Source organism: Arvicola amphibius, chromosome 3 (assembly GCF_903992535.2).
Source record: "Arvicola amphibius chromosome 3, mArvAmp1.2, whole genome shotgun sequence".
Taxonomy (NCBI): domain Eukaryota; kingdom Metazoa; phylum Chordata; class Mammalia; order Rodentia; family Cricetidae; genus Arvicola; species Arvicola amphibius.
In genome coordinates, this window is record NC_052049.1 from 135,597,862 (window position 1) to 135,625,032 (window position 27,171).

At 47.9% G+C, this 27,171-nt stretch overlaps 1 protein-coding gene across 20 annotated transcripts; it reads right to left on the reverse strand.

Moving 5' to 3' along the window:
- Window positions 1–257: 257 nt before the first annotated feature.
- Tpm1 (tropomyosin 1) lies at window positions 258–27,171 on the reverse strand. Of its 20 annotated transcripts, none has more exons than XM_038321310.1 (10): window positions 26,934–27,158; window positions 25,959–26,084; window positions 25,622–25,747; window positions 14,044–14,177; window positions 11,330–11,447; window positions 10,120–10,190; window positions 9,269–9,344; window positions 8,740–8,802; window positions 8,396–8,465; window positions 258–1,103 (listed from the first exon to the last, which is right to left on the reverse strand). In XM_038321310.1, the coding sequence occupies exons 1-10, from the start codon at window positions 27,045–27,047 to the stop codon at window positions 1,021–1,023; spliced, it is 981 nt and encodes a 326-aa protein (XP_038177238.1). In that variant the 5' UTR covers window positions 27,048–27,158; the 3' UTR covers window positions 258–1,020. The 20 variants fall into 20 exon arrangements, with proteins under 20 accessions (XP_038177238.1, XP_038177226.1, XP_038177227.1 ...); XM_038321292.1 differs by lacking the exons at window positions 258–1,103; window positions 25,959–26,084 and adding exons at window positions 1,110–2,966; window positions 6,880–6,958 and having other exon boundaries at window positions 26,934–27,171; XM_038321290.1 differs by lacking the exons at window positions 258–1,103; window positions 9,269–9,344; window positions 25,622–25,747 and adding exons at window positions 1,110–2,966; window positions 6,880–6,958; window positions 9,793–9,868 and having other exon boundaries at window positions 26,934–27,167.

The window sequence follows — 27,171 nt, forward strand, 5'->3', positions numbered from 1 at the left end:
TCCAGAGCAGTAAGCTCACAACAAAGGGTCTCTTAGTCCACGGAGCTACGCCAAGAACACGGAAAATGACTTTTAGGAAGGGCTTTCCCTGACCGCTGCCACCTCAACACAACACACTTAAATCACGGCTGAGAGGGTAGCCAGGGGATCTAGCTTGGAACATCACTGCAAACAACCAGGCATGTCAACCGGTCTTAAAATTCAAGAAGTTAAAAAAACAAACAAACAACAAACAAAAAAACGACAGGCCCACCAGATTTAGAAAATGTCCTACAATGTGCATTTTATTCCATATCATTATACAATGTTTACATATAGTTATAACTCTTCAGAAAATGCCGGTTCTTTACCAGTTATGTATGTAGTGCCTAAGATCTTTCACCCTGACATAGAGAACTGCAAAGGGGGCACTCCCCACGGAATGCTCTCGCTGCTGAGCGGGAAGAGGCTGCAGGGGTGTCAGTTGGGAAGGAAAGGAACTCTTTAAAGACCAGTGTGGCTTCCAGACCCTCGGCTTTAATGAAGATAGGCATAAGAAACCCATAGTCTTGTCTTGCGGTAAAACTGAAAATAAATTAGTGTTGGACGGAGGTCTAAATTGTATAATATTGAACAAAAGACCCTCAGGGGTCCTTTTGCTTAAAGTAGCACCAATCCGCACCCGATTGTCTCCAACATCAGTCTTCTTGGTGACTCTACCTTGGCACTCTGGCTGGAAATCTTTCTGGTTCTGTGAGGCTTCCTACCCTGGCTAAGCAAACCGCATGCCTAAAACGCTAAGTGTGGCAACATCATCCTGGGAAATGGCACGATTAAGTGATAAGGGCCCCAACCGGGGCTTGCCTTTCTGCGTGTCTTTCCCCACCCCCTGCCCTAGCTGGCTCTTTGCAGATGTTTCGGTGACAGTGGTTAAAAGTATATAAAAATGCGTCGAAGGAGTTTCCTGGTAAGCGGGTGTTTGAAAACGAAAGAAAACAATGACAGGGGAATGAAGGGGTGTGGCCGCGGCTAAGGAGGCTCTCACATGTTGTTTAGCTCCAGTAAGGTCTGGTCCAGCATCTGGTGCATACTAAGGTTCTCTTCTTTGGCATGAGCCACTTTCTCTGTGATGGGATTAGAAAATTAAGTCATGAGTAGCTGTGCGCCAGACGTGGTAGTGGTTTGCACACGTAGTAAGCAAACATCAGTCGCACACACAGAAGAGGAGCAACAATCTACATGCTTAAGATATCACTCGTTTCCAGACAAGGCCCAGGGTGCACCTACACCATCCATCCACCCTGACGGCAAGGGCAGGGTGTGTCTGGTGAAGGCTCACCCACAGGGTGCTGCGGGAACAAGGGAGGGGCAGAAACCAAATACAGGTAGAGAGCATTGTTACACAAACTGAAGTTAATACCAGCAGAGGATTCTGGGTTACAGGCAGTTAAAGATCTGGTAGTTGTGTGAGCACACAACCTCACAGAAACGAAGATGACATAAATAGGTTTCTAACCACTTTTTAAATGGTTTATTTCTACTGCTCACAAATGGTTATGGACACACCTCATGCACACTTCATTAGGACAGTCTCTTAGTATTTTTATGGTATTCTACATATTAGAATGACACCCATCAGAATCCAACACCGTTAAGCTAAACGAAGCATACCTTTCAACCAGGGACTTCTGATATGAGCTCCTGCTTTCAAAAGCTATTTGCCCAAGCATAGGTACATTGAATCACAGTTCAAACACTATACATGTTATGAAGATGTTAGGGACACACATTTGTAATAGATATTTAAAGCAGGACTCACAGCTGGCTAAGAGGAAATAGAAAAACTTTTTTTTTTTTTGGTGGGGAAAGGCCCTCATTATCAGTCAGTTCAAAGTAGACCTGTTGATGTGGGAAGGGCTGAATTGATTGGTATAAATATTTTCACATATACATAATATATCATAAAAACTTTGGGGGGTTAATAGGGATTTAACTGAGACATACAGAGGAAAACAAGGCAAGACTGGTCTTCCAACCAATGCCTTTCCTTCCCATTTCTGCAGAAAGCGATCGTTTTCAATCCCATGAGTCATAGATTTCCTGAACATGGGCTCCATTCCTAGAACTTGGCCCAAGTTTCTCCACACAAATTTTTAATCCTCATTCAGGGCCAGCTTTAGCTCGTTAGTTAGGCGGCGGTTTTGCTCGAGTTGATGGTAGAGCTGGTCTGGACAGGTCAGCAAGGGTTAGCAGAAAAGAGGAGACAGAAGGAAGAAGAGGTTAGCTCGAGTCAGTGAGAGGCAGTTAACAGACTGGAAAACATGGATACACAGGACAGCAGTGGTGTACCCTGACCCAAGGTCCTATACCGTGTGCCCTGCGACAGTGCATGGCAAGGCCTGGGAGAATGGAGAAAGTGCTGGAACCTTGATGGAGATGTAGAGCAGAAGGAAGGAGGTGCAGGATGCAGGAAGGAACCAATGTTCCTTTTGCACCTCACTAAAACCATCCTGTGACCTGAGCTTTGTGTAGTTTGGGACAACAGATTTGGGGACTAAGGCCAGGCTGGAGGCCAGGCCCTGCCACTCATGCCTTGCTAGAGCTCCGCAGAGATTCTAGGTGAGCCCCTGACCAGCCCACTTCTGTCCACTCTTCTTGAACCTCATCCTCACTGCTCAGGTGCAGGGTGGTGCTGAGTTAGTACTACCATTTCCGCCATAAGGACATGTCTCGAAAAACTCCCCTCTAGACACAGGGGCACATGCAAAGTCTGAACTCTCCTCTGATTTCAGTGGTGTGTTACCCACAGCAAGCAAGTATTTATCTCCACTCAACACTGATTCAGAACTTATCTGTGTGCTTCAAGAGGATGAGATTCATGCTGGGTGTTGACGGCATGCATAAAATAAATAAAACTGGGCCAGGGAGATGACTCAGCAGGTAAAGGTGCTTGTGCCAGAGACTGATGACAGTTTGGTCCCCAGGTTCTACACGGTGGAAGGAAAGAACCAACTCGGACAAGCTGTCCCCGACTTCCGGATGTACAATGTGGTATGTGCCCCCCGCCCCCAATAGACCTTCTCACACATCTACACCTGCCCAGTGTGATCGAAGCTTTAGGTACTGCCTTGTAGTCCACTCAGGCGGCAAAGCAGTCAACCACAGAACTCAGCCTGTGTCTGATGAGCCAGGGGACACCTGGTGACAAAGAAGCTAGCACCTACTAGGAAAAGCAGGGTGTGTGTGGTTGCTTTGAATGACGGTAACTCTCATGCGGACCTGGACATTCTACTTGATGATCATGGAGAGCTAAGAATCCTACTGCCTAGTGAGCAGCCACGGCGCTCACTGCTGGGAACAGAGCGATTCTGTCAACTTTCTCTCATAAATGGTGGGAGGTGGGGGAAGTTGCTACACTCCTGATGTCTGTTGCGGACGTACTACGAAGAACTATGTTTTCCAAATGCCATGCCTTTTCCTCTTATCTAAATTTGCTGAATATCCAAAACTCCAGTCAGCTGTCACCTCCTCCAGGTAGCACTTGAGACTGAGACGACCTCAAGGCGGGGACCAGACACATTCGTAAGGGCTCTCTCCTGTTCTGCACGCATCCCAGTCGTCTTGAGGCCTCTGGTCTCAGAGCTGGCAATGCTGTTGGTTTGGTTCAACTGTAGCTCTTGAAAGAGTTGCCGACACAGCCTGGCCCTTGCTCAACTAGAAGGCCACTAAGCAGGTTCTCGATAAACTCGCTGTCTATGCTCCTGATGTACATACCTTAAGCTACCCGGGATAGGCCTTCGTGATCCGTTTGTTCCTAGTTCCCTTGCAGTGAATGCTCATAGGAGTGAGAAATCTTGGGGAAAGTCAAGAAATTTGTATCCCAAGATGCTTTAATGTCTGCTTGGCAGAACTCCAAGAGTCTCGTTTCCTCTGTGACAGAATGCTCTGAGAAAGGGCATTACTATTATTCTGAACTTTAAAGAGAACAAGGTTCCAAAATCACTGAAAAGTAGGCCCAAGGAGCCTCAGGGAAAGAAAAACAAACACAAAACAAGACACCCCTCACCAAAAAAAAAAAAAAAAAAAAAAAAAATCACAAAACAAAACATCCCCCTTCCCCCAAAAAACCCCAGAAAACTGCAGAAGCCTTTGCACCCTTTGGTGAAGAGACACTGCCTGGATCCTAAAATTAGAGTCTACCATATCATTAATTAAAATATTTTAATCCAGACTCTCTGTTAAAAAAAAAAAATCGCTCTGCTCTGAAGAGTTCAGAGTAAATGGCTATTTTCAGAGTTTGCCCAAACTGATTTGAGGAGAGTGGTATGCCAGTCTTACTAGGCTAACAAGTACCACACATGAGCCAGAGGGTTACTCATGCTAAGACACAGGAACGGAGCCAGGCTGATGTTAAGAGCTAAGATGCTAGAGGTCACACTGTTTTAAAGTCTTAATTCTCAAATAAAGGTTACTTAGCTGTTTGTGAGTGATATCAAGCATTGCTTCTTGGGCTGGGTGGGTTGTGAATCAGCTGCAATGGTCCATAAGTGAAGGGGTTAAACTCCCTATATAAGCACACTTTCTGTAGAATATATGCTGTGCTTCACATCCCAAAAATAAACCACAGTTCAAATGTAGCTAATATTTAGAAATTCTATAATGTGATTTTTGTGTTCAAAATGAATGTATCTGGGTAATGAACGTATTTAAAGACGAATGCTTTGACTCATCTCTGTGTAATAGGACAATATAATAACCATGATTTACAATGCTAGAATCCTAGTTCTTCACAATATGCAAATTCCCTGGCTACAGAGTACAGGATGGCTACACAGACTTCAATTACTGAGCCAGATGGAGCCATCTCCGTACCAGCACAGAGAGGGCGCCACACCCCAAACTAAACTTTTGGCAGGGAAGACATTGCTCAAGCCAGAATTTGATTCCCACTATCTACTGTGTGGAGGTTCTGAACCCAAACTGTCAGAACCATCACAGTTCCTAAAACCACAGATAGCTGGGCCCTTACTCCAGTATCTCAAAACCAGGTATTATTGTAAAAGTTGCACAAGGAACTACTATTTAAAAACTCCTGATGTTAGCATACAGTGTTCAGAAGAAAAATGTACCCCGAGACGCATGAAGCTGAGCTGCAGCTTTATTCAGTGTTGAGACGAAAGCGTCAGTAAATAAGGAGTAAAAGAATAGCAAACGGGAATAGCTTACAGTGTTTATTTTACACTGGGTGGACAGCTCCTGTACAACGGACGGCACAGTATGTGCCCGGCCCGAAGGTGGGCGCTAAAAGTAAACCTGGGTCAGCTGGAGAACAGACAGATGCAGAGCTCAGAGAGGTGGGACATCCAGCTTGACGAAGGAGTCTTGGAAGGAGTGAAGCAAAGAAACTTATCTGTGTGGAACAAAAGGTGAGAGAGAGACACACACAGTGGTGCAATGGAAAAGGAAGGAGGAAAACCACACGGATGAATGCAGTACGGGAAATGCAAGCGAGTACTAAGGCGTGTAAAACCCACTGCCAGCTGCACCTGGGGGAGGCCATCCGTGCCAACTAGTGCCTGGACCCAAGGCTGTCATGGGCCAACCTCGAGGAAGATCTTACAAACTTTACTCTAAAAGCAGAACTTAAAAACAAACCTTAAACTAAACCCTCCTTTTGGGACTTTCGTCACACTCAAGAGTTTCCCCCAGAGAGCATCACATCTGAGCACTGGGGAGGACCAGGCTACAGGTGACCTGGTTCCGCTCTTCACTGACAAGTGGTGGGGAAGAGGCATGCTCTTGTTTCTATGGTGACAGCCAGGTTCCTAAAGGATATTCTGGAACCTCCAAGGCAGCAGGCGCATGGCATGCCCGAGGCTACTATATTTCTGGACGGTTAGAGAAACGCCATTCCCAGCTTTGATGGAAGCCAGCAGTATCAGAACCGCTGTGAAACACTCCAGGGGTTAGAATTCCAAGGGGCATAAATGTGGTTAGTAATATGTAAATTAGCTGTGTATGCCTGTGGGTCCTCAAACAAGGCCAACTATTACTCACATGAGTAAAATATGAACATTAACTTACAAATTCATATTGTGTAAATGTTTTATTTCTTGTTTCTCTGATGTCAGTTGTGGCGAGCATTTACTGTGGGTATTTTAATTCCATTCAATATAATAGACACAGCAAATAAAAGACTTGGTTCCTCAGGAAACCATTCATTTTTTATCTAGAATTCTCTCTCTCTCTCTTTTTATAGACAGGGTCTCACTATATAGCCCTGGCTGGTCTGGAACTTGCTATAGATCAGGCTGGCCTCAAACTCAGAGATATACCTGCCTCTTCCTCCCATGTACTGAGATAAAAGTCGGGTACTACCAAGGCTGGTCATACTCTGGAATTCGTTAACAGGAAGCAGAGATATGTACTTGGTCATGCCCATTTCCTTTTCCTCAGATTTTTAATAATCTGAATACTTTAAACTTAACAGTGTTAAGTGAAAATGATCATATTGTACTTCACAGAATCCCAGGAAACAACCTGATATTTCTTCCTAGCTTCCTGCATCACTGCAACATGGCCTTCTAGTTTTATTTGAGTCTGGTTTTAGGTTTTAAAAGGATAGTACTCAGGGCCATTCAGAGTCCAGTTCATCTCTCAGTGGAAAGAAGCCAGATTTGCATTTATGAAATAAAAGGACTCTGGAATGTTTTGCGTGGATTGGGTCCATTTGGTCTTTGTTAGCACAATGAGAAAAAGACCGTGGCTACGCTAGGCTATGCAAGAGAGCCAACAAAAGGTGCAAAAATGGAGAGCAGAGACTGAGAAGGGAGCCATGGTGAGTTCATCACACAAGCATGAGGGTGAGGGTGCGAGCAGGCAGGGAGCATGAGCATTTACATGGAGGTCATATCGTTGAGAGCGTGGTCCAGCTCCTCGCTGATGGCTTTGTACTTCAGTTTCTGAGCGTACAGCTCATCTATGAGCAGGAAGTGGAAGGCAGAGGTGCAAGGACATGGAGAATGGTCAAGAGATGGAGGGTGAGCAAGAGTGGCGTGGGCGCCATCCCGACACGTCAGCAAGGAAAGGGCAATGCATGAAGGGGTTGGTGCCGCAGCAGATGGCCAACGCAGGAGGCGTGCGATTTGTTTTTAAAGGAATCGAAACAAAAACAAAGAGAACAAAAACCCATTAGAAGATAAAATGAGGAAGACCCAATATGAAAAACACAACACCAAGGGTAGGTAATACCAATGAACTGTTAAATCCTAAGGACACCCACAGAAGACTGTCTCCTCTGGTGGGCAATGGAACTTCTTTGTTTTCACAGAGCTGTCTGCTTCCCTTGGAGTAGTCAGCAACCTGCAGCTATCAGCTGTGTGTGTGTGTGGGGTGGGGGTATTCAAGGCAGCAAGTTCAGTTTTCAATGACAATCTGCAATGCTACCTTCAAACCACTCGCTTCCTGCCCAGGCCAGACTGTGGGATTTTGATTTTTTTTTTGGCAGTACTTAAATTATTCTCATGGTTCTCTCTCTTGAGGTGCCTGTTGCTAGCACCAGAAGTTTGAAAAGAAAAGGAAGCCACAGTTTGGGGCTTGTCTGCAGTTTAATTTTTGTAATGGTGGTGGGTTTGTTCTTGCCACACATTAGCAGGCTTGTACCCACATCCCATTCTCTCTTCTTTTTTCTTGTTAGTTGTTAGTTTGTTTTTCTGTTTCTTTTTCTAGTCTCCATAGCTAGGTTGGGACTTGCTGTATATCCCAGAGTGGCCTCAAACTCAGAAATCCACCTGCCTTTGCCTCCTGAGTGTTGGGATCAAAGGTGAATGCTACCATGCCTGGCTGCTGTCTTGGTAATTAAACACCCTTCAAGCCCTCCTTCAACCCCTTCTGCCTGTGATGTATGGTTGATTTTTTTTTCCCTTTAAGAATGCTTAAGTGTAATCTTGAGACTTGCTGCCCTATTGATTCCTGCCTCTGTCCTTTCAGAATATAGACTATTTTGCTAATGAATGGCTTAAAAAAGAAAAGAAAACCAAAGCCTTCTTCCGGGCACACACTTGGAAGATGGGCGTGTCTAAAACACACCCACACTGTTCTGACAATTAGGAAATATCACCAGAGACACAGAATAAAGCAGAGTCACATCCATCTATAATTATTCACTCAGTGAAAAAACAGCCCAGACCCACTTCCGAAGTCCAAGAAATTAGAGTAAGCTGTCTGGTACTGACAAACCACCCCAAGGGGTCCGAGTTTCAGTGTCACAGGTGAGAACCCCAGAGGAGAGCCAGACAGGAAGTGAGAGAGCAAGACTGAGAGTTTTGTCAGGGTGGAAGCCCTCGGATCGCATGACTGCTTTATCAAGACAGATATTCAACAACAAGGTCTGACTTTAAAATGTTAAAAACCTTACCTTCTAAGTCATCGATGCTCTTCTCCAATTTAGTTACTGATCTCTCGGCAAACTCAGCCCGGGTCTCAGCCTGTAATGATGATTTAATTCATTTGAATCAAGGTCAGGGAGATTCCGACCAGTAGCTACAGGTACAGGGAAAACCAGAGGATGGACCTCAGGTGTTCATCACCCGCGAGAGTCAGGTTCAGTCCCTGTGAGCGACGGCAGCTAGCTAACACGGTACACAGAAAACCTCTCAACACGCCTGACTTGGACCGTTCGACTCAAAAGGACGGTGCCTTCACCCACTCCACAGAACCTTAACCACCATCCAGACAGCCTCTTGCAGGTTCTCGCATTACCTCCTTCAGCTTGTCGGAAAGGACCTTGATCTCCTCCTCGTACTTGTCTTCCTTCTGCGAGTACTGTAATTAGAAAGAGCGTTCCAGATGTCAGGCCGCGGCTCTCACACTCACGCCTTCTTACACGAGGAACGTGCCAGCCCAACCAACATATGTTGGGGATCCCCTAGCAGGTAACAGGACCTCAGGTATCACATGGCACACTACAATACATTCTCTGCTTTCTTGCCTATTGCTTTACATGGGATGAGAGAGAGAGATAACTTATCCACTTGGCGTTTTGTTTAAATTGAATTGATGATTTGCCCAACATAAGATACATTCTCTGTTAATCTTTTTCTTAATAAAGAAACTAAACAAACAAAACCAACCAAACAAAAACCATCCTACCATCCAAGGACCATTAGGAAATTGTCTTAAAATGCTGCCCCTTGCTAAAATGCCTCCTGTGCCATTATTTCTACCAGCAGGGCTTCTTTGGAGCAGCCCTTTCCAAAGGTGTCGTCCCCAATCCCTGCGCCTGGCCTACCTTCTCAGCCTGAGCCTCCAGTGACTTCAAGTTGTTCGTCACCGTTTTCAACTCTTCTTCAAGCTCGGCACATTTGCTAATGTTTTCGATCAGAAGCAGAAAAGGTGGGAGACAAGCCCAAGGAGCGAGGAGAGAAAAAAAGGAGAGGGATGGGAAAAAATGAAAACTGAGTCCTAGAGACGGGGGGTGGGGTGGGGGCTGCCTTAAGTAGCCAAACCACGAGGCATGAAGCTTGGTTTTGTCATAGGCTCTGCCTTCCACTGCAACAGTGGAGGGACAGAGGGACAAAATCCAGCATCTCCAAGGTGTGATCGTTTGGCTTCTTAGTGGCCACCCCTCCGAGTATTTATGAAGGGAAAAACAAAGAGCATAAAGGACCAAGAGAAAGCAATTGAAGCAAGATATAAACAGCAGAGGGTGTAGTGAAGGTACAGTCATTACAGCAAACCAACCAGTAGGCATTGCAAGCTCAAAGCTGTCTGGGATGCAGTTAAACCTAAAAACCATACGTGAGCCGTCAGTACCTTATCCTCTGCAGCCATTAATGCTTTCAAGGTCTGATCCATTATTCTTAATTGTTCTTCCAGCTGTCGAACTTGGCTGTTAGTGGACACAGGAAATGCACAAGGCCATTCACAAAATCAGTGCAGGTAAGGCATGCAGTGCCACACGCATTCACAGACACCCCACATGGTTCCTCCATGTTCCACGCTCGTGGCTCATCCACAGCACATTGAGCACGCAAGGAGCCTGGAGCCGAGGTGGGCGAAGGTGCAGCTGCTAGAAGGTCATGCTGTTTTTAGTCACTGCTCTGCAGCATCCCCACATGTGGTGGCAATGGGCCTGCTTACCCTTCTGAGAGCTCAGCCCGCTCCTCTGCACGTTCCAGGTCACTTTCAATGATGACCAGCTTACGGGCCACCTGCAGCAGGGCAAACACAGCAGACACACTGAGGTATTGTGTACTTGGTGTAGGGGTGGTTATAGGGTACCGATCATATCCGCGGGCCCTAGGGATTCTAGTCAACTACAAATGGACCGCTCTTCTTTCCGCAGACTAGACACAGGCAACGTTCCCTCAGCAGAGACCGGGGCCCCTGCTCAGAGACCGGAGTGGTTAGCTCCAGGTGGAGTCTAGATAATTACACAGCACCCAGAGCAATTCTCGGAATGAGAGGAATATGAAATCTGCAATCTTAAAAATAGCAGGACGATGAGGCATGAGGAGGCATTTTAGACTGAAAAGGAAGGGGGCTGTCGAGAGAGCACCAAAAATACGCCCAGCGACTACACCACACGGAGATCTGCACAGAAGGCCAGATCCAGTGAGATGGTTGCAAGGTCAAACCTGAAGCCAGAAACGCCGGCCCAGAGGAAAGGTTCCTCCGAGGCAGCTCCAAACCCTGGGCAGTTTCAGACAATCGTGATGAAATGCAGAAAGAGAAACCGGAGCCTAAGTCACTGTGGCGGTCACCATCACACGTCGTTCCATAGGGGACTACGTCACTGCAGATAGAGCCCTTGCTAACGAAGCATTTCTCTTTGTTTTTGTAATAGTCCTAGCTGTCGTGGAACTCACTCTGTAGACCAGGCTGGCCTCGAACTCAGAGATCCGCCTGCCTCTGCCTCCTGAGCGCTGGGATTAAAGGCATGTGCCACCACCGCCCGGCTAACGAAGGATTTCTACCACCCTGGAGAGGCCTATGTGAAATCTCCCAAGGAGCTCTGGGGTCCATGTTCTCTACAGTATCTGAACTGAAACATCTGGAGCATGACGGCAGGCCAGCTTCCTTTCCTAAGGGCCCAGCTCTCTCGCTTCCTGGCTTAAGATGTTTTTGTCCCAGCCTTTAGGGTATGGAAGGTATTGGTCTCTCCTCCCAGTGCAGATTGACTGGCCGGCTTCATCACAATAAGAAGCAGTTTCTGCAGGTAAAGGAATCCTGCTTCCCAGAACCATCCACTTCTATGAGGAAAGCTGACCATTAGACCCAGGGACCCAGACAGTATCCTATTCCTGGTCACCACTGTGAGTCTGTAAGGCTCTGGGTCCCAGAAACTGACCTCTTCATATTTGCGGTCAGCATCTTCAGCAATGTGCTTGGCCTCTTTCAGCTGGATCTCCTGAATTTCCATCTTTTCTTCATCCTTTTGGGCTCGGCTTTCAATGACTTTCATGCCTCTGGAAAGACAAGCAAGGGGGAAGACCAGAGACGGAGAGATGAATCACTGCTTCTGTGGAACATGGGGCTCTGCAAACACGGCCCCATTCAACAGAGCACAGAGCAAAACTGCAGAAAAGACACGTATTTCTCTCTGCTCACTGTGGATGAGCTCTTTGGGTGCACTCTGTGCGAGATTCATGGTGGTGGGACACAGACACGCTATGCGGCGAGAGTTTGGGCACAGAGTTTATTTAATGCGTGTAAGGGGATTGTGGAGGAAGGTAGGGGGAGGGGAAAGGCAGTAGTTACATCTTCAGAAGAGGGATGAACAGAGAGAGGGGCTGAAGTGAGGTTCAAAATCAGCTTGCATCAGCAGGAAGGGGGGGCATGATTGGGTGTGGGCAGAGCTTGTCTCTTAAAGGGACAGGGTACCCAGGTATCAGGGAAGGTCAGCAAAATGATAACATTTTGGGTACTGGTGAAACTTCTAAGTTACCTATTCTTTTTTTTCTTTTTTTCTTAAAAAAAAAAAAAAACTTTCTCTTAGATTTATTTATTATGTATACAGTGTTCTGCCTACATGTATGCTTCACACCAGAAGAAGGCACCAGATCTCGTTATAGATGGTTGTGAGCCACCTTGTGGTTGTTGGGAATTGAACTCGGGACCTCTGGAAGAACAGCCAGTGCTCTTAACCTCTGAGCCACCTCTCCAGCCCCTAAGTTACCTATTCTTAAGTGGGAAGGTGCTATGTCAGGATCCTATATGCATCTGGGAAGCATGGGAACAAGGAAAGCTACCATGCTTATTTGTTAAATGTAGTGATTGTGCCCCTTCTCCCTCTTCCTGAGGGAAGCCTCAGATTGGAAATGGACGAACAGCCAGGTGTGGTGGCCCACGCCTTTAATTCCTGCCCTCAGGAGGCAGAGGCACGTGGGTCTCTGAGTTAGAGGCTGCCCTCGTCTACATAGCGAGTTCCAGGACAGCCACACAGAGCAACCCTATCCAGGGTGTGAGAGAAAGAGAGAAAATGGATGACTAGGTGCTGGGAGGCAAGACTTCGGCACCGGATACGGTAGCATGGTGTTACAGTTCAGGAAATGTTAGCTGATCTAGAGTTTATAGATTTGTGGCATAAGCAAACCGTAAATGGATTTCACTTAGCAAAACTTAAGTAAGCAGTTTTAATAAAGTATTATTCTTTAAAAGGCATTGATTTTTATTTCCTGTCTGTGAATGTTTGTCTACGTGTTTGCATATGCGCCACGTGTGTGCAATGCCCTCAGATGCCAGAAGAGATCATCAAAATAAACGAGTTCTACATCCCCTCTCCTCCAGCCCTGTTCTGCCAGATTGCCTTCAAAGTGCACTCCCGGGAGGGAGTTATGCACAAGACTACTCTTGACCAGCAAAGAAAAGTAAGCCGTAGTAAAGAACAAGAGGAAAACTTTAGCTAACAAGCTTCCTTAGCCCTAAAGTCTGCAGGGACTCTTTGTATCTAGTGCCAGAGGGCAGAGGTTCACTTCAAAGTAGTGGTGGAGAAATGGACCTTCACCTGCCCAGTTCCCCGCAGGGGTAAAGCATGCCTGCACTATTCTGAGCTCACACTGCTATGCCACCCCTCGACCAACAGAATGCCAATAGTCTCATGAAGTAGTCTCACACTTTGTGACTTGCACACAAAAGCCTTTCAGATTGCATGAGGTTAGTGTGTGGTAGGATGGTTAAAATGGACTGTTAACTTGGCAGGCTCTAGAATCACCTGGTTAACAAACCTCTGGGCACGCCCGTGAGGGAGTTTATCGATGGGGCTTGTAAGGGTGGGGAGACCCACTCTAAATGTGGGCAGCACCATTCCACAGGCAAAGAGTCCCTGACTACATAAAAAGGAGAAGCTAGCCAAGCCCTAGCATTCATTGCTATCTGCTTCCAGACTGTGGACCCAGTGTGTGACCAGCTGCCTCATGTTCCTGTCACCATAACTTGCCCACCAGGATGGGCTGTGTCCCTTTGTTGCTTCTTGCCGGGTGTTCCATCCCACTATTAAGAAAGAAATTAACAAAGCTGGCCTGCAAGAACCATGGCTCCCTTTACTATGACAAGGCTGGGTCTTTAAGGTCAGGTTACAGTAGGAGTGGGTGCAAAACACAGAAGCCCCTGACCATGTCTGTGTGTACACATGTATTAAATCCAGAACATTTCATTTCTGCAGAGCCTACAGGTTGAATCTGGTTTATCTATGCTTTCTCTTCTACCTATTTGGTTACCATAGCTCCTTTCTCTAGGTCTGAGACTTCTTGGGCTATATTATTTTACTTTTTTATGTATCTGGGTATTTTGCTTGCAGGTACATCTGTGTATCATATGCATGCCCGGTGCCTGCAGAAGCCAGAAGGGAATATCAGATACCCTAGGCTAGAGTTACATTTATGAACTGCCATGTGGGTGCTGGGACTCAGACCATGGTTCTCAAAAGGGCAGTTAGTGTTCTTAAGTGCTAAGCCATCTCTCCCTCTCTCTCGTGTGTGTGTGTGTGTGTGTGTGTGTGTGTGTGTGTGTGTATGTATTGGGCAGTGTGCAGACACACACAGGAGCTGGATTGTGTAGTCTCACCTCTCACTCTCATCTGCAGCCTTCTCGGCCTCCTCCAGCTTCTGCAGAGCTGTGGCCAGACGCTCCTGAGCCCGGTCCAGCTCCTCCTCCACCAGCTGGATGCGTCTATTCAGAGAAGCTACATCAGCTTCAGCCTAGGCAGAAAGTGAGACACTTCAGAACTGGGAGAAAGCCAGGGTGGTACCTTCAGAAATGCGCTGGTTCCAGACAAGAAGTCTGGGGCCTGGTTTAAACTATCTTCCAGGTTATTGCAAGTCCTGACCAGCTGAGGTCCTCACACATGAGCATCACACTTGGAAAGACACAAAAACCTAGAAACAACTCTCAGCAGAGAGTGGGCCATCAGCAACACACACGCTCATACACGCCCACATGTGCTCACACGCTCACATGCTCACATGCGCTCACACACATGCTCACACACGCTCACACAGCTCTGTCCTGCCCGAGTCTCCATGCCTTGCCTTTCACCTGCTGCTTGAAGAAAAGCTTCCTCACAGCTCCCTGCGGGAGGAAAAGGGGACACTGGGCCATATCCAGGCCCGGCTGCAGAGTCCCCAGCAGTATGATCGGAAGTCGGAATGCCACGTTTCATCCAACTATCCTTTCTCTATGTGACTTCTCAAAGGAACCTTACAATGAGACTGAATATTTTAAAATCCAGTGGTTTTAAATACACATACCAGGAAAATTAAAAAAAAACAAAAACCCGAAACCAAAACAACAAACCATACCAAATGGAGATCTAATACCATCTAGAAACTTCCCCCTTGCCCCACCTTTTCAGTAACCTCTATAGAATAACTGACCTCCCTGGAATGAGGCCAAGATAAATTGCCCCAAGGTTTGTTTATTTTTTTTTTTCCTAAGCTTATTGGAGTTTCTTAAAAGTCAAGGTTGCTACAAGAAGTTTCACAAGTCTAAGGAGAAAAGCAACATAGATACTGTTTTTATTTTAATCTTTTAATTAAAAAAGCTTTGAATTAAAGTGTTTCTTTCTTGGGTAGGCAATGACTGCTGCCTGCTGTAAGTACTTTTGCTCTGAGTCCTCCTCTCTCTGTGGTTGAGCCCCAGCCTAGGCTGCCTGGAAGGGAAGGTGGGCCTTGCTAACTAGGCAGCATTATTTATCCTCACCCATTCCCAACCAGTGTTCACCAAAGGCTGATGAGCCCTTAGGATACTTAGGAGCCATTTTTCTCACAATGGCAATCCACTCTTCAGAGCTCCTGCCACAACTTTCTACTTACGCACCAGTCTTTAAGTTCAAGGCCGCTCTCCACAGAGGCTTGGGCTCCATAAATGTCTACTGAACTGAGCAAGTGAAAGCACCCTAATTTAAACAGCAGCAGCTTCCAAAGCTCCCGAGGGAACTAGGAAAGCGTGTGCAGTTAGAGAGAAGCCGCAATCACAGCCTTGAGTCACAGGAAAAAGAGACCCTACAGTTCTGCGCTCCACGTAGATCTGTGTAGGTCTTATCTGAGCAATGGCAGTGAACAGGGACTCTCCCACCACCATGAATGGCTGCAGTCTTTAAAAAAATACACACACACACACACACACACACACACATTTTAGACACACTTATCTCAAAGAAAAAAGCTACTATGTAGTAACTGCTGCCTGAGGCAGGAAGCAGGGCCAGTGTGGAATGAATGGGAGGAGCAGTTACTACTGAACCAGCCTACAAGGTCAATCATTATCCGAGAACAGCTTGGAACTGGGCCAAGCTGGAAATGTCCTGAAGGATGAGTTTCTCCTCGAAGAGTGGAGGGATGGGGTAACCAATTGCTTAACTACAGAGAGTTAACTGCCTTCGAACGACCGTTCCTCACTCTTCCTATTTTGTATGTACTAGTGTTTTCCCTCCATGTGTGCATTATACCACACGTGTGCTTGCAGTCAGTCCAGAGCACCTGGAACCGGAGCCAGGCGTTACAGAGGGCTGTGAGCTGCCATGTGGGTACTGGGAACAGAACCCAGGTTCTCTACAAGAGCAGCAAGTGCTTTGAATCTCTGGGCCATCTCCCTCAGTCTCTTTAATTGGAAATATATACATATTAAGGTCATAGCTTTGGGTCGGGTTAAATTTCTTCCTCTTACATGTATTTCATTTCTAGAAAAAAAATCTATTCCTTTTACAAACAGGATGGTGGGGTGGAGACAGAAAACAAAAACAGAAACAGAAAATCGATTGGGATCAGTGGTTTCAAGACCCCTGGGCTACCTCCGAACACCCAGGGCCCCAAATAGTCTAACCTATAAGGATAGATCCTGACCAGCATTAGTTACTACAAGAATACCAGCCATTAGACAAGTCATGTAAATCATTTTTTAAAAGGCCCAGAAGGGCTAGTATGAATTTCTCTAGAGTGCCTAGGTCATGTACAAAAGACCCTTTCTTACTATAGTGTTACATAATAAAATCATTATTATTTAAGATAAAAGCAAGTGCCCTCACTATACCTGCTGCTGGTGAATCAGATAAACACGGGCAGGATTTTAAAAACACTTCTGCGTGTGAAATCCTAAGTTCCCTACAGTGGAACCAAACCTCGAGGACCCGACTGGCTCACAGGATAACTGCTGATGTGCAGAGGTGGGAATGAACGGGGGCACACAGAGCACCAGAAGCCATGGCAGCTCATATTCGTTCCTGCCTCTCTGCACACAAGGGCCCACCCCCTCTACACACTTCCACTGGCTCTTGAGGCAGCTCAGTTGAGTACTGTTTTGTAAATATCCACCCCCCCCCCCCCCCCCCCCCCGCATCCTTCCCCCAGCGCAGTCGGGTTATTTAACGACCTCCAACAAGACCCGCTAAGGGGTTCACACAGGGTGCCTATGCAGTGTCCGGACTTAGGACTGGTTCCTTTGGGCCAGTTTTGGCAGAGCATAAGGCCAAGCTACAGAGACCGTATCTGGAGGAGACACTCTTAAGTATATGTCATGAAGCCTTACTGTTTGAACTGGATTAGAACCTGAACATCACACAGGGGCCACCACTAGCTGGACGTACGACCCCACTGGGAGACGTGTAATAGAAACAGAGACTCCCGGTTCCCAGGCCTAGAGATTGAGAGGTCAGTGCGAAGCGGCAGGACCCACAATGTAAATGGCAAGCCTTTCTCTTCCATCACCACCCAAGGAAGCTGGGAAGGATTGCAGGAGCTGCCCAGCAAGCTCTCTACTAAGACCAAGGGAAGGACCTCTGACCCAGAGGGCTAAGGCAAGCTCAGGAGAGCTCCATCAGGGCAATGTGAGGCAGGACTGAAACCCAAGCCCTTTGGCTTCTCAAATATGAGTTTGCGGATGCTTTGGGATTGGGGGTTCGCTCCTAGACACCAGAGTGGAAGGTTCCCTACCATCCCCTGACCTGCAGTACCCCAAGTAAGTTAAGAGACTGTCTGGATAGATCCTGGCTAACATCAGCAAAGCAGTTACTGCAAGAAAATCAGCAAGTCATCTTGATTCTTTTTTAAAAGACAAAATGTCCTAGTGGGTGGCCAGAAGCTCACACAAGGACTCTGCCCTCTAACCCTCAAGAATGAGAGCTTGAGACTGGTACCTGGGTTCACTGACAAACCACCTTCCTGGGGGGAACCTTGCATTCTGCTCCAAGGGCTCTCTTATGCTGGCATAACAGACCCCAAGACAAGTTTAATTTTCTAATAGAAGTCCCGTCTCTTATTCTTCTACCCTCGTTTTGAGACTCTGATGTCTAGGCTGGCAGACGATGCTTCTGCCTTGGCCATCTCAAGTGCAGAGATGACACGCATGAGTTACCCTGATTTATTAGGTGCTGTGCTCCACAGGCCCACACCTGTCACCTTCACCAGCTTATTTCCAGTTTGGTTTTTCTCTCAGGGTTGAAGCTTTGCTAGATATTTCCAGAGGGTCTCGGCATCACAGCACCCAGGTTGTCTTAAGTATTGGTTGCTGCCATGTGTCTGCCCTGTGCCTATGGGTCAAAAGCAGATGGAAGTAAGGCATTTGGGGGAGGGTCAAGACCCCAGATGCAAAACTATTACTGGGCATGCAGATCACTCTTGGTGCACTGAGTTAGGTTTTTTTCTCAGAGTGGCCCTGCAGGTGAAGCCTTTCCAGTTGAGTTGCTGGTTTCTTTTATTTCAAAAGTGCTCCTGGAACCTAACATGTAGTGAGCTACTCAGAAAGAGACTGTTATATCGGGAATTATGAGCCCTGGCTAAACCTCCACCCAGTGCTCACATGTGTGAGAACCTCAGTGCTGTACACATTCCCTGCCCCTGAAAGTACTAACACCCACCAAGGAAGTCCTGCCAGCTCACCATTCCTACCCTTTGCCCTGCCCCCAAACAAGGAAGTGGCTACCTTCAGATAAAACAGGCGCTCGCTATTGCCTGACCCAACAAGGGATATGTGTGTAGAAAGCCGTGTTTCCACTTGAGCACTGCAAAATGCTATTCCAAACCAGACCTGAATAAAAATCTAAGAGTGACATGAAAGTCCCATGTGTGAGCCAGTACAGACAGAAGAAAACCCTTTCACTCTGAAAGCCATGCTCTGGAATATATTCTCAAAGTCCTGACTGAATCTGAGCGGAGCCCGAAACGACCAAAGGTCAGGTCTTTTATTTCATGTAAGCTGTAGTTACACAGAGAGGGTTTCACCCAGCCTGCTGTGCAAGCCCAAAGTGACTAGAGCCAAGCGAAACTTCTGCCCTTATATGGTCAAGAAAGGGAAAACACACACACACACACACACACACACACGGATGGACGGACGACATTAGGGGCACTCCCATGGAGAGCAGATAAACACAACCTCCTCTATCTGGACCGAAGCCTGTAATTTGGGAGGCATGCTAGTGTAGCAACAGGGAAGAGAGTAAGGTCCTGAGGGGCTGTGCTGTGGCTGACCCAGAGTCCCCTCAGTCACAGCCACCCTGGACGTGGCAGGGCAAGCAGAGCACACTGTTTCCTGGTTCCAGAAGAAGCTGCCAATGCTCAAGAGTCAGGAAAGGGCTGGGAAGTTTTGGAAATCGGTTATTTCCCATGATTAATAAAGTTATCCATCGAGAACCTGCCTGCACTTCTAAGTCTCCTCATCTGCCAGGTTCTACCCAGAGAGCTGGAGAGAGAAGTGGCTGTTTTCTACTTGAAACACACCTCTCACCACCCTACAGAACCCTTAGGACACGAGACCTAGAGTCAAGCATTCCAGCAAGGAAAGGAACTTCATTCCAAGATTCTGAAGGGCCCACACACCTTGGGAAAACAAACAAGGAGGAAGTAAGCGATACCTGCTTTTTCCAAGGTACATACCGGTTTAAGAGGGCCCCTTAGGTCTGCCTGAACCTCGGAGTACCTGAACTGGAGCCAACTCTACACTGAAATAAGTTTTTGCAGTGGCTCATGGCTTTGCCACCAAACCTTAATCTTTGCTGCTAAGAGAAACTGCTAGCTTAACTCATAGCCTAAGCCATGCCTAATAACGACTTAAATTAGCTCCATCCATACATGAGCTCCAGCCTAAAAGTCAGGAGTGAGCGGCAGTTTGCATTTGTCTCACTGGCCATACTCGGTCTCTGTGGTGAATCCTGACCAATCACCCTGCCAGAGGATTCCTGAAAAACTGTCTTAAAATTTCTTTAGGAAGGATTTAAACTGCTCTAAATAAAGGCATAAAGTTTTAAAATGAATGAAAGCTCTGTCCTTAGCAAACTAGCCTGCGAATGCTGTTACCAAAACCAAACCAAACCAAAAACAAACAAACCAAAACAAGGTACTAGGCGGCAGGTGTGTCTTCTGTGTGTGCCACCAATCACTAGGCCAGGAGTCCAGTGAGGGTCCATCACTAATGCCTTTTCAACCCACAGTCCTTCCAGCCTGCCTAATTCCCCTCCTCAAACTGAGAAAAATAATTGTTGACTAAAAGCCTTAAATGGGGGAATTTTATGGGTAATGAAGTGAGTAAGGCCATTTTTAGGAGCCACTGCCAAGCCATTACTGTAAAGAATGCTGGGCAAGGCAGGGCTGGACATTGCTAAGAAAAGGCAGTGTAAGTAGCACCACCTCTGTCTGCTAAGCCCGGCTGTGATCTCTTTACATACTAGCCACATTTGACTCAGAGGAAACCAAAGCACTAACAATTGTCCCCAGCCAGAGAGGAGATGGGCCAGGATTCAAATACTGCCAAACTGGGCCCAGTGCTCTGCATCCTGCTTTTTAGCTCACTGATTCACAGTGGTTAGCCAGGCATGGATCAGCGTTACAGCTACCTTGAGTCCTTTACAGTGGGACTTTTGCTAACTAGTCCTCTCAAGCTAATGCTGTTATCTTTTACCCATTGACTTTTTTTTAAAAAAATCTTTATCTGTATTTTTATCTTAAACTTCCTCTAGTTGGGCCTTCCTCTTAGGAAGACTCCCTTGGTTCTCTGTATTTTCTACAAAACACATTGTGAAGTTTCTGCAAGCCCTGCAACCATTACAAACACTCAGCCTGGAGGAATGACTCAGTTTGGAATAGTCCTGTGTATATTAAGCACAGCTGGACACCATATTATAGTTTGTCATAAAATTCCCAAGGTGTTTGAATACCTTGATTTAAGACACAGGCATGTGCGAATACCCATGCGAACGCATAAGTGCACACATGCACGCGCGCGCGCGCGCACACACACACACACACACACATCTGATAAATTCTAATACCTAAACTCCCTTTGAAACCTTGTTTCTGTTTGCTGGATACATTTGCTTTATGAAGAAAGGAAGCCAGGTACTACATTAGACAAAGAGGAGGGGTAGCCGGCAAGAGGTATAACCAGTAACCCATTGACATCTGGCCAACTTTTTCCAAAACTCGCAACAAAAGGATATCTATTGTAAAGGGATATCTACTTGGGAGATGGGAAGGCTGAGAAACCTAACGCTATAAGGGATGCAAGCTCTGCAAGTTCTAGTTCTTCCCTCAGAACCTGGTACGGTCAATGTCTTTAACCTCCTCCATAGCGAAATAGCTTTTAGGAACCACAGGATCGACACAGACCAGCATCTGAAGGCCCCGAAGTCCCACAGTGCTTCTCTCCAGAGACTGATCTTTAAAAGGAGGGACTCCTCCTTCCAACCCCAATTTGAGTAAATAAATGCCAGTAGCGCAAAGTGCACATCCCTGGGACACAATTCATGATCGCCCCAGAAATGCAGTCCTCTTAGGGGAAAAATACCGCTCCCTGGAACCTTCTCAACAGCACTCCTGCTACCTCCCGGAGGTTTTTTGACTTTAGACTAGAGAGATACAAAGGCATGACTGAGCAGCAGGGTTCCAGTTGGCCTAGGTGCGCCAGGTGCGGCGTGGGGGGCCTCGGGGTGATGGGTGGGTCCCTTACGGTCTCCCGCAGCTTCCGCTCCTGGTCCAGCTCGCGCTGCAGGCTGCCGGCGCGCTCCTCCGCGGCGTCCGCCTGCTCTTGCAGGCTCCGGATTTTTCTCCGCACCGCCTCCAGCGAGCTGCTACCCGCCATGGCCAGGCGGTGGCTGAGGCTGCGCTCTGTCTCAGCGCTCTGCAGCTGCTACTGCTGCTTCTGCTGCTCCTGCTGCTGCAGCTACCGAGCCCAAGTCCGGCGCGTTCCGCCCAGGCCGGCTTTGCAATGCCGGCGCCCCCTGCGGCCCAGAAGCAGCCCGGAAGTCACGGCCTCGGGGCCGCAGAGAGCCGCGGGCGGGTGCGCGAGAGCAGTGGACGGGCGCGGCTGGCAGGCGGGCGGGGCACCGCAGACCCCGGGAAACAGGCAGCCGGTGGAACCACTGCGCGTGCGCGCGGGGACGGCTGGCTCTGGGCTGCTTCGCCTGGAGCGAGGCCACCGCAGGAGGGCGTTTGCTTCCACTCCGCCGCCGCGCCTGGGTGGCCCCAAGGAAAGGACCTAGATGCAAAAGCCTATGGCGACTCCTGCTGGCCGCTTGGAGAGCTCCGGAATCCCGATTACTCTGGAGCTGGGCCAGGGTAGGAACCTTCCAAAACCTGAATGCTCCCTAAAGGAACTGTTCTGGCCATAAAGAGCGCCATCATTCCGAATGCTAAAAGCCATGGCGACTCCTGTTGGCAGTCCGGAGCGCTCTGTAATCCCGACTTCCCAGAATCCCAAAAAGGAACTTGGAGCCTATGGTATGAATATACCTCAGGGGAACCGGTTCTTGTAAAGAATCCCAGAACACAAGCTTCTGACTACAAGAACCCCAACACCTGAGTTATCTCGCCAAGTGTAAATTCCTATCTGACAATGCGGAGTGGTTAATCTTTTCTAAATACAGCATTTCTAGATTTGAATCTGGCTTCTAGGTCTCTGCTGGGTGTGTAGCTTTGGACAAATGACTGACTTCTCAAGGCCTCATCTCTGAAAAACAAGGATAATAGCACAGGGTTCTTCGCGGGGCTGTTGAGAATTATCAGATACTATAAAACGCGGAACAATGCCTTACATACAGTTAAGACTCAAACGATATAATTAAACAATCACAGGCACTGCCTTTGGAGTTTGGCTGGGCCCCTATCCAGTTATGCAATCTCAGACAAGGCAAGCATCTTAACCTTTCCTGGTTTTAATTCAGCCTGATATCTGGAATCCGATGAACCCACCTACAAGACTACAGGAGCCTCTGGTTACCAGCTGCAAAGTCACACAGACACAATCTGTAAGAAGCCATCTCGGCCATTCCCTCCTGTGCTGTGCTTTAAAAAAGCCTGTCAAGTCTCTGGGCTTTATATCCTCCTGCATCTTGGCCAAAGAGAGCTGTTAAAGTCAGTCCTTGTTTAAGTGTGTGTGTGCATGTGTGTGTGTGTTATAAACAAAGGTAGAAAAAGAAAACACTCCTGCCAAGGCTGTCTTCCAAAACCAGAACACCTCTGGAATTCCTAGTCCCCTCCAGTCTATGCTGCAGAAAGCAAGCCTACAAACTCCAGCTAGGCCCTCAGTCAAGTCCTGTAGGTGGAGACTCTTGCTTGGTTTCCAAGCTGTTGGTTTGCTGAGCAGCAGTGGGTACAACTCCTCCCCAAAGCTCCCAGACCATCTGTCTCCCACTTTGAGGATACCCAGACAGGGCATCTGCACCCTCCAAAGGCAGCCAGGGAAAATGCTGGTCACTTGCCAGTGCAGTAAGCAGCCACCCTAGTGATTTAATGTCTGGCTTTTCAAACACTAGGAAGTCAGTTTCAGGAGTTTATTTTCAAGCTGATGTCACTACTGAAGAGCTACGGGCAGTTAGTTGTTAGGTTTAGCTATGGGATGGAATCCTTTGGTTATTTAAGAAATACTGTGGCTGGGTCCCATCCCAAGAGATCCCAGGGGAAAACCGGAGTTTAGTTAAGCCTGAGTCACTACATCAGGAAGGAGACCTAGAAGGATAAAGACTCATATCCTGCAAATATCAGCTCCATCAGTTATTGGGGGAAAGGAGCCAAGATAACGGAGTCTTAACAGGACTCAGCCTCCTGTAGGTGGAAAAAACAGTAAAAATCCAAAACAGATTGCTAGGGATGCTAGCTCCTGAGTGAGAACCTTTTAAACTGGGAAAAACCCATTTCTGGAAGACTATAGCTTGTAAAGTAGCTTGGTAAAATGGGAAAATGATTTTAGTAATAATAATAATCAAAAATGTACTTTTAACAGTAGAGAGTAAAACGTCCTCACTGCAACTCTTCAGAAGGACGACTTCACTTCCACCTCTTCCCTCTAGCGACACCTGTCTTTTCCTCCTCAAGTCTTAGCTATTTTAAGTGAGTCAAGATGGCTCTAAATATAACGTCACAAACTCCCTTCAACATTCCTAGTCTCCAAAGAGCCAACGGTGTTTTACAGAGGTAGATGAGAAATACACTAACCAAAAGAAACAGAGATGTGCACACTCTCACCATATTTAGAGACAGTTTTCCAGCACATAGAGAGAACCAAAACTGGTGTTAAGAACCTCCCTCTTCTCCTGGCCCCACCCCACAGCTGACTTTAAATAGCCTCTTTTCTGCTTCTGCCCCACCCCATTCCAGTACCCCCCCTCCACAATTTCTCACTGAAGACAAGATTACCACTCCATAGTTACAACAATTATTATCTCCCCCCCCCCTTAAGAATTATAGTAACTTTTTTTCCTCCTGCTTTCTTTCACACTGGGCTATTTGCAAATTCTCTGAATTCCTTTCCTTATAAGGAATATCTCCCCTAGATCTATCAGCGGCTCTTTTGAAAAACCTAAATAAATGTCCTGCAGGAGGATTTGGGGGATGTGGGCATCCTCCATTTAGCAGGGACAAAGCAGACATCTGATCCACATTATACAAACTGGCTCAGAAAGGCGTGGAGGCTGTTGTTGTTGTTGTTGTTGTTGTTTTTCTAAAGCCAGGTGAGTTTTCACTAAACCATGCTCCCCAAGCCTCCTTTCCAGGGAACTTAACTGTCACTGAAAGTTTTCTTTTTGTCTGATCCCAGTTGTTGGTTGTCTAGACCACTCAGTTACCAAGAACACTAGATAAATCTCAAGCCTTTCGTGATACAAAAGGCCTTGCCAGTTTCAAAACCCTTGGATAATCTGCATTACACATTATCCAAAAACACAAAACCAAATATGTACAAACTGCTGTCAGACTTGGGGGTTCAACTTTCGGGTGTAGCTTTGTCTGCTGCTCACACATTCTTGGAATTGTTATCAGCTTCCCAAGGAATTCCTTTCTAATTGGGCCTCTAGGCTTAACTGGCTTCTCCAGGGGAATGTGGGGGTGAAAAGAAGTCAGTCCATTGGAAAACTGACCCTCAGCTTGACTTTCTAGACAGAAGAGGCTAGCTCTGTAGTTAAGATTCCAAAGGGCAGTGGAGAGGGTGTTAGCGGAGCTGGAGCTGTGTCTATCACCCCCTGGAGTTTGCGGTGGTTGTTAGAGGGCTGACAGGTGGGGGTGGGGCGGGCGGGGGGCAGCCAGCTCTCTATGCCTTATAAAGCACTGAGCTATATATAACTCCCTGCGTACTTTCTGGATCTAGTGCCTCAGACTGCAGACCCAAGCAAGTATCATCTTCCCTGGGCAGGTCTTAAGGTTTGCCTAGTGAGAAAGAGCACCTCAAAGTGTCCCCTGTAGCCTGCAAGATTAGCCTTTGAAGTAAGAATGTGAGTACATTTTAAGACCAGGCTCTCTGTATCCAGACTAGGCTCATCAATGGAGGCCACTGAGGGTGGCAAACAAGAAAACTCTGTCTTGCACAAACCTTGGTGATGACACACACTTCAGAGGTTTTATACCAGCAGGAGGCGAAGTTCCCCTCCACAAGTCCCCAGTTCGGAGGCTGTGTTCTCCCAGCTTCTCACCCACCCACCTCCGACCAAAGGGGAGGAGGTAAAGAAGAGGAAAAAGAGAAAAAGAAATGGATGGAATATAAACGAATGTGCGCAGCGGCAGTCAGAGGCGGCATCCAGTGCTCTGGGCCACAGCCAGGCTGTGTGCAGGTGTCCCGGCAGGAGGAGGTTTACCCCCCCCCCTCCTTTGCTCTGCAGTCCCTGTGGTGACCCCCAGAATGGTCACGCGGACAGGAGGTGAGGGAGGCAGTGTGAGCGTGCACTTACATCTGTGGCCTTTTTCTCCGCCAGCTCCAGCTTCTCCTGGGCATCCTTGAGAGCCTCAGAGTATTTGTCCAGTTCATCTTCAGTGCCCTTGAGTTTCTTTTGCAGTGACACCAGCTCATCTTCCAGCTGGGAGTTGGCGGTGGAGTACGGGTGGAGGGGAGGAGGGTGTGGGGTGCGGCAGGCAGCGTGATCCCGCAAGGTGCGGGGTGAGGGTGCACAGACAGTAAAGGACAGGGACAGCGGGAGAGAGAGAGAGAGAGACAGGGAAAGACAGGGAGGGAGAGAGAAAGAGAAAGTTAGCCATTCGTGTGCCGTGCCACGCCGCGCGCCCGGGTACCTTGGCGGCGGTCTCGTCTGCAGCCAGGAGGCTGTCCTCCGCCTTGTGCAGCTCCTCTAGCACCCGGTCCCGCTCGTCCTCCGACGCCCGCAGCAGCTTCTCTTTCGCTGCGATGTCCTCCTCGAGCTGGGGGCAGCGGCAAGCGGGCGCGGGCGGCCGGCATGGACCGGGTGTGAGACACACAACAAACGGGTGCCAGGTTGGCTGGGGCCCTGGGGCTGAGGGATTGCTGCTTTGGGGCTTAAGGGACCCTAGGTAATCTCTCTCCCAGAGCTGGAACCGCTCAGTGACTCATCTCGCACCTCCCCTAACTCGCCCTCCTCCCCCGCCCCCCGCTCCCAGGACCACACTCTCTTGCGGAGAGCTTAGAGAGCTCAGGTCCCCGACTTGAAGGGTTACAGAAACACGCCCCTGTTTGGTTGGCTAGCTTTCCATTTGTGTCTTCTATTCTGTCCCATCTTTGTTCTTAGGAAATAATTGAGTCCCCCTCTTCCCTCCAAAGTCTCCATCTCTTGTCCAGGGGCTCTTTCTCCCCAACCAAAAAGTTTAAATAACTTCGGACACTTTAGGACCTGAGCCTTGACGGACTTCCCAACCCTTCCCTTCAGTCACATCGGGAATTGGTATCCTTTCTCCCTTCCTCTTTCAAAACTGGTTCCCAAACCCGAGGGTCAAGAGCCTCTCTAGGGAGTTTATGGACCTCGCAGACTCTGGAAGGGCCACCAGTATCTTCGGCGGACAAGACAGAAAAGTTAGAGTCAGCCAATCAGCCTAACTCTTTTCCTTTCTTTCTTTCTTTCTTTCTTTCTTTCTTTCTTTCTTTCTTTCTTCCTTCCTTCCTTCCTTCCTTCCTTTCTAATTTTTTTAAAGATGCGCGCCCCTGGATACCCTGGGCTTGGGATGGGACGGGGAAAGGGTGCCCGCTGGGGTCCCGGGGGCTGAGTCGGGGCGGTGGGGGGCGGGGTAGACGCAGACCTGCTTGCTTCGGTCTTCCGCCGCCTTCTTGTCAGCCTCCGCCTGCTCGGCTCGATCCAAGGCGTTCTCTTTGTCGAGCTTCAGCATCTGCATCTTCTTCTTGATGGCGTCCATGGTGGCAGTGGCGAGGGGCCCTTAGGCAGCGTCAGGAGCAAAGACACGAGCGCGGTGTGGTGGCTGAGACGGAGTGCGAGCGCGGAGCTGCCTGCTGCTCTCTGATATGTACTTTCCCAGGGGG

What these genes read in the sequence shown, in the direction of transcription:
- Tpm1 (XM_038321292.1), bottom strand. Translation starts at nt 27,047, where the DNA reads ATGGACGCCATCAAGAAGAAGATGCAGATGCTGAAGCTCGACAAAGAG. An exon ending in CGGGCTGAGCTCTCAGAAGG is followed by an intron (nt 9,345 to 10,119) that starts GTAAGCAGGCCC and finishes CGAAAACATTAG; the next exon opens with CAAATGTGCCGAGCTTGAAG. An exon ending in TGGAGGCTCAGGCTGAGAAG is followed by an intron (nt 8,803 to 9,268) that starts GTAGGCCAGGCG and finishes TTCTAATTACAG; the next exon opens with TACTCGCAGAAGGAAGACAA.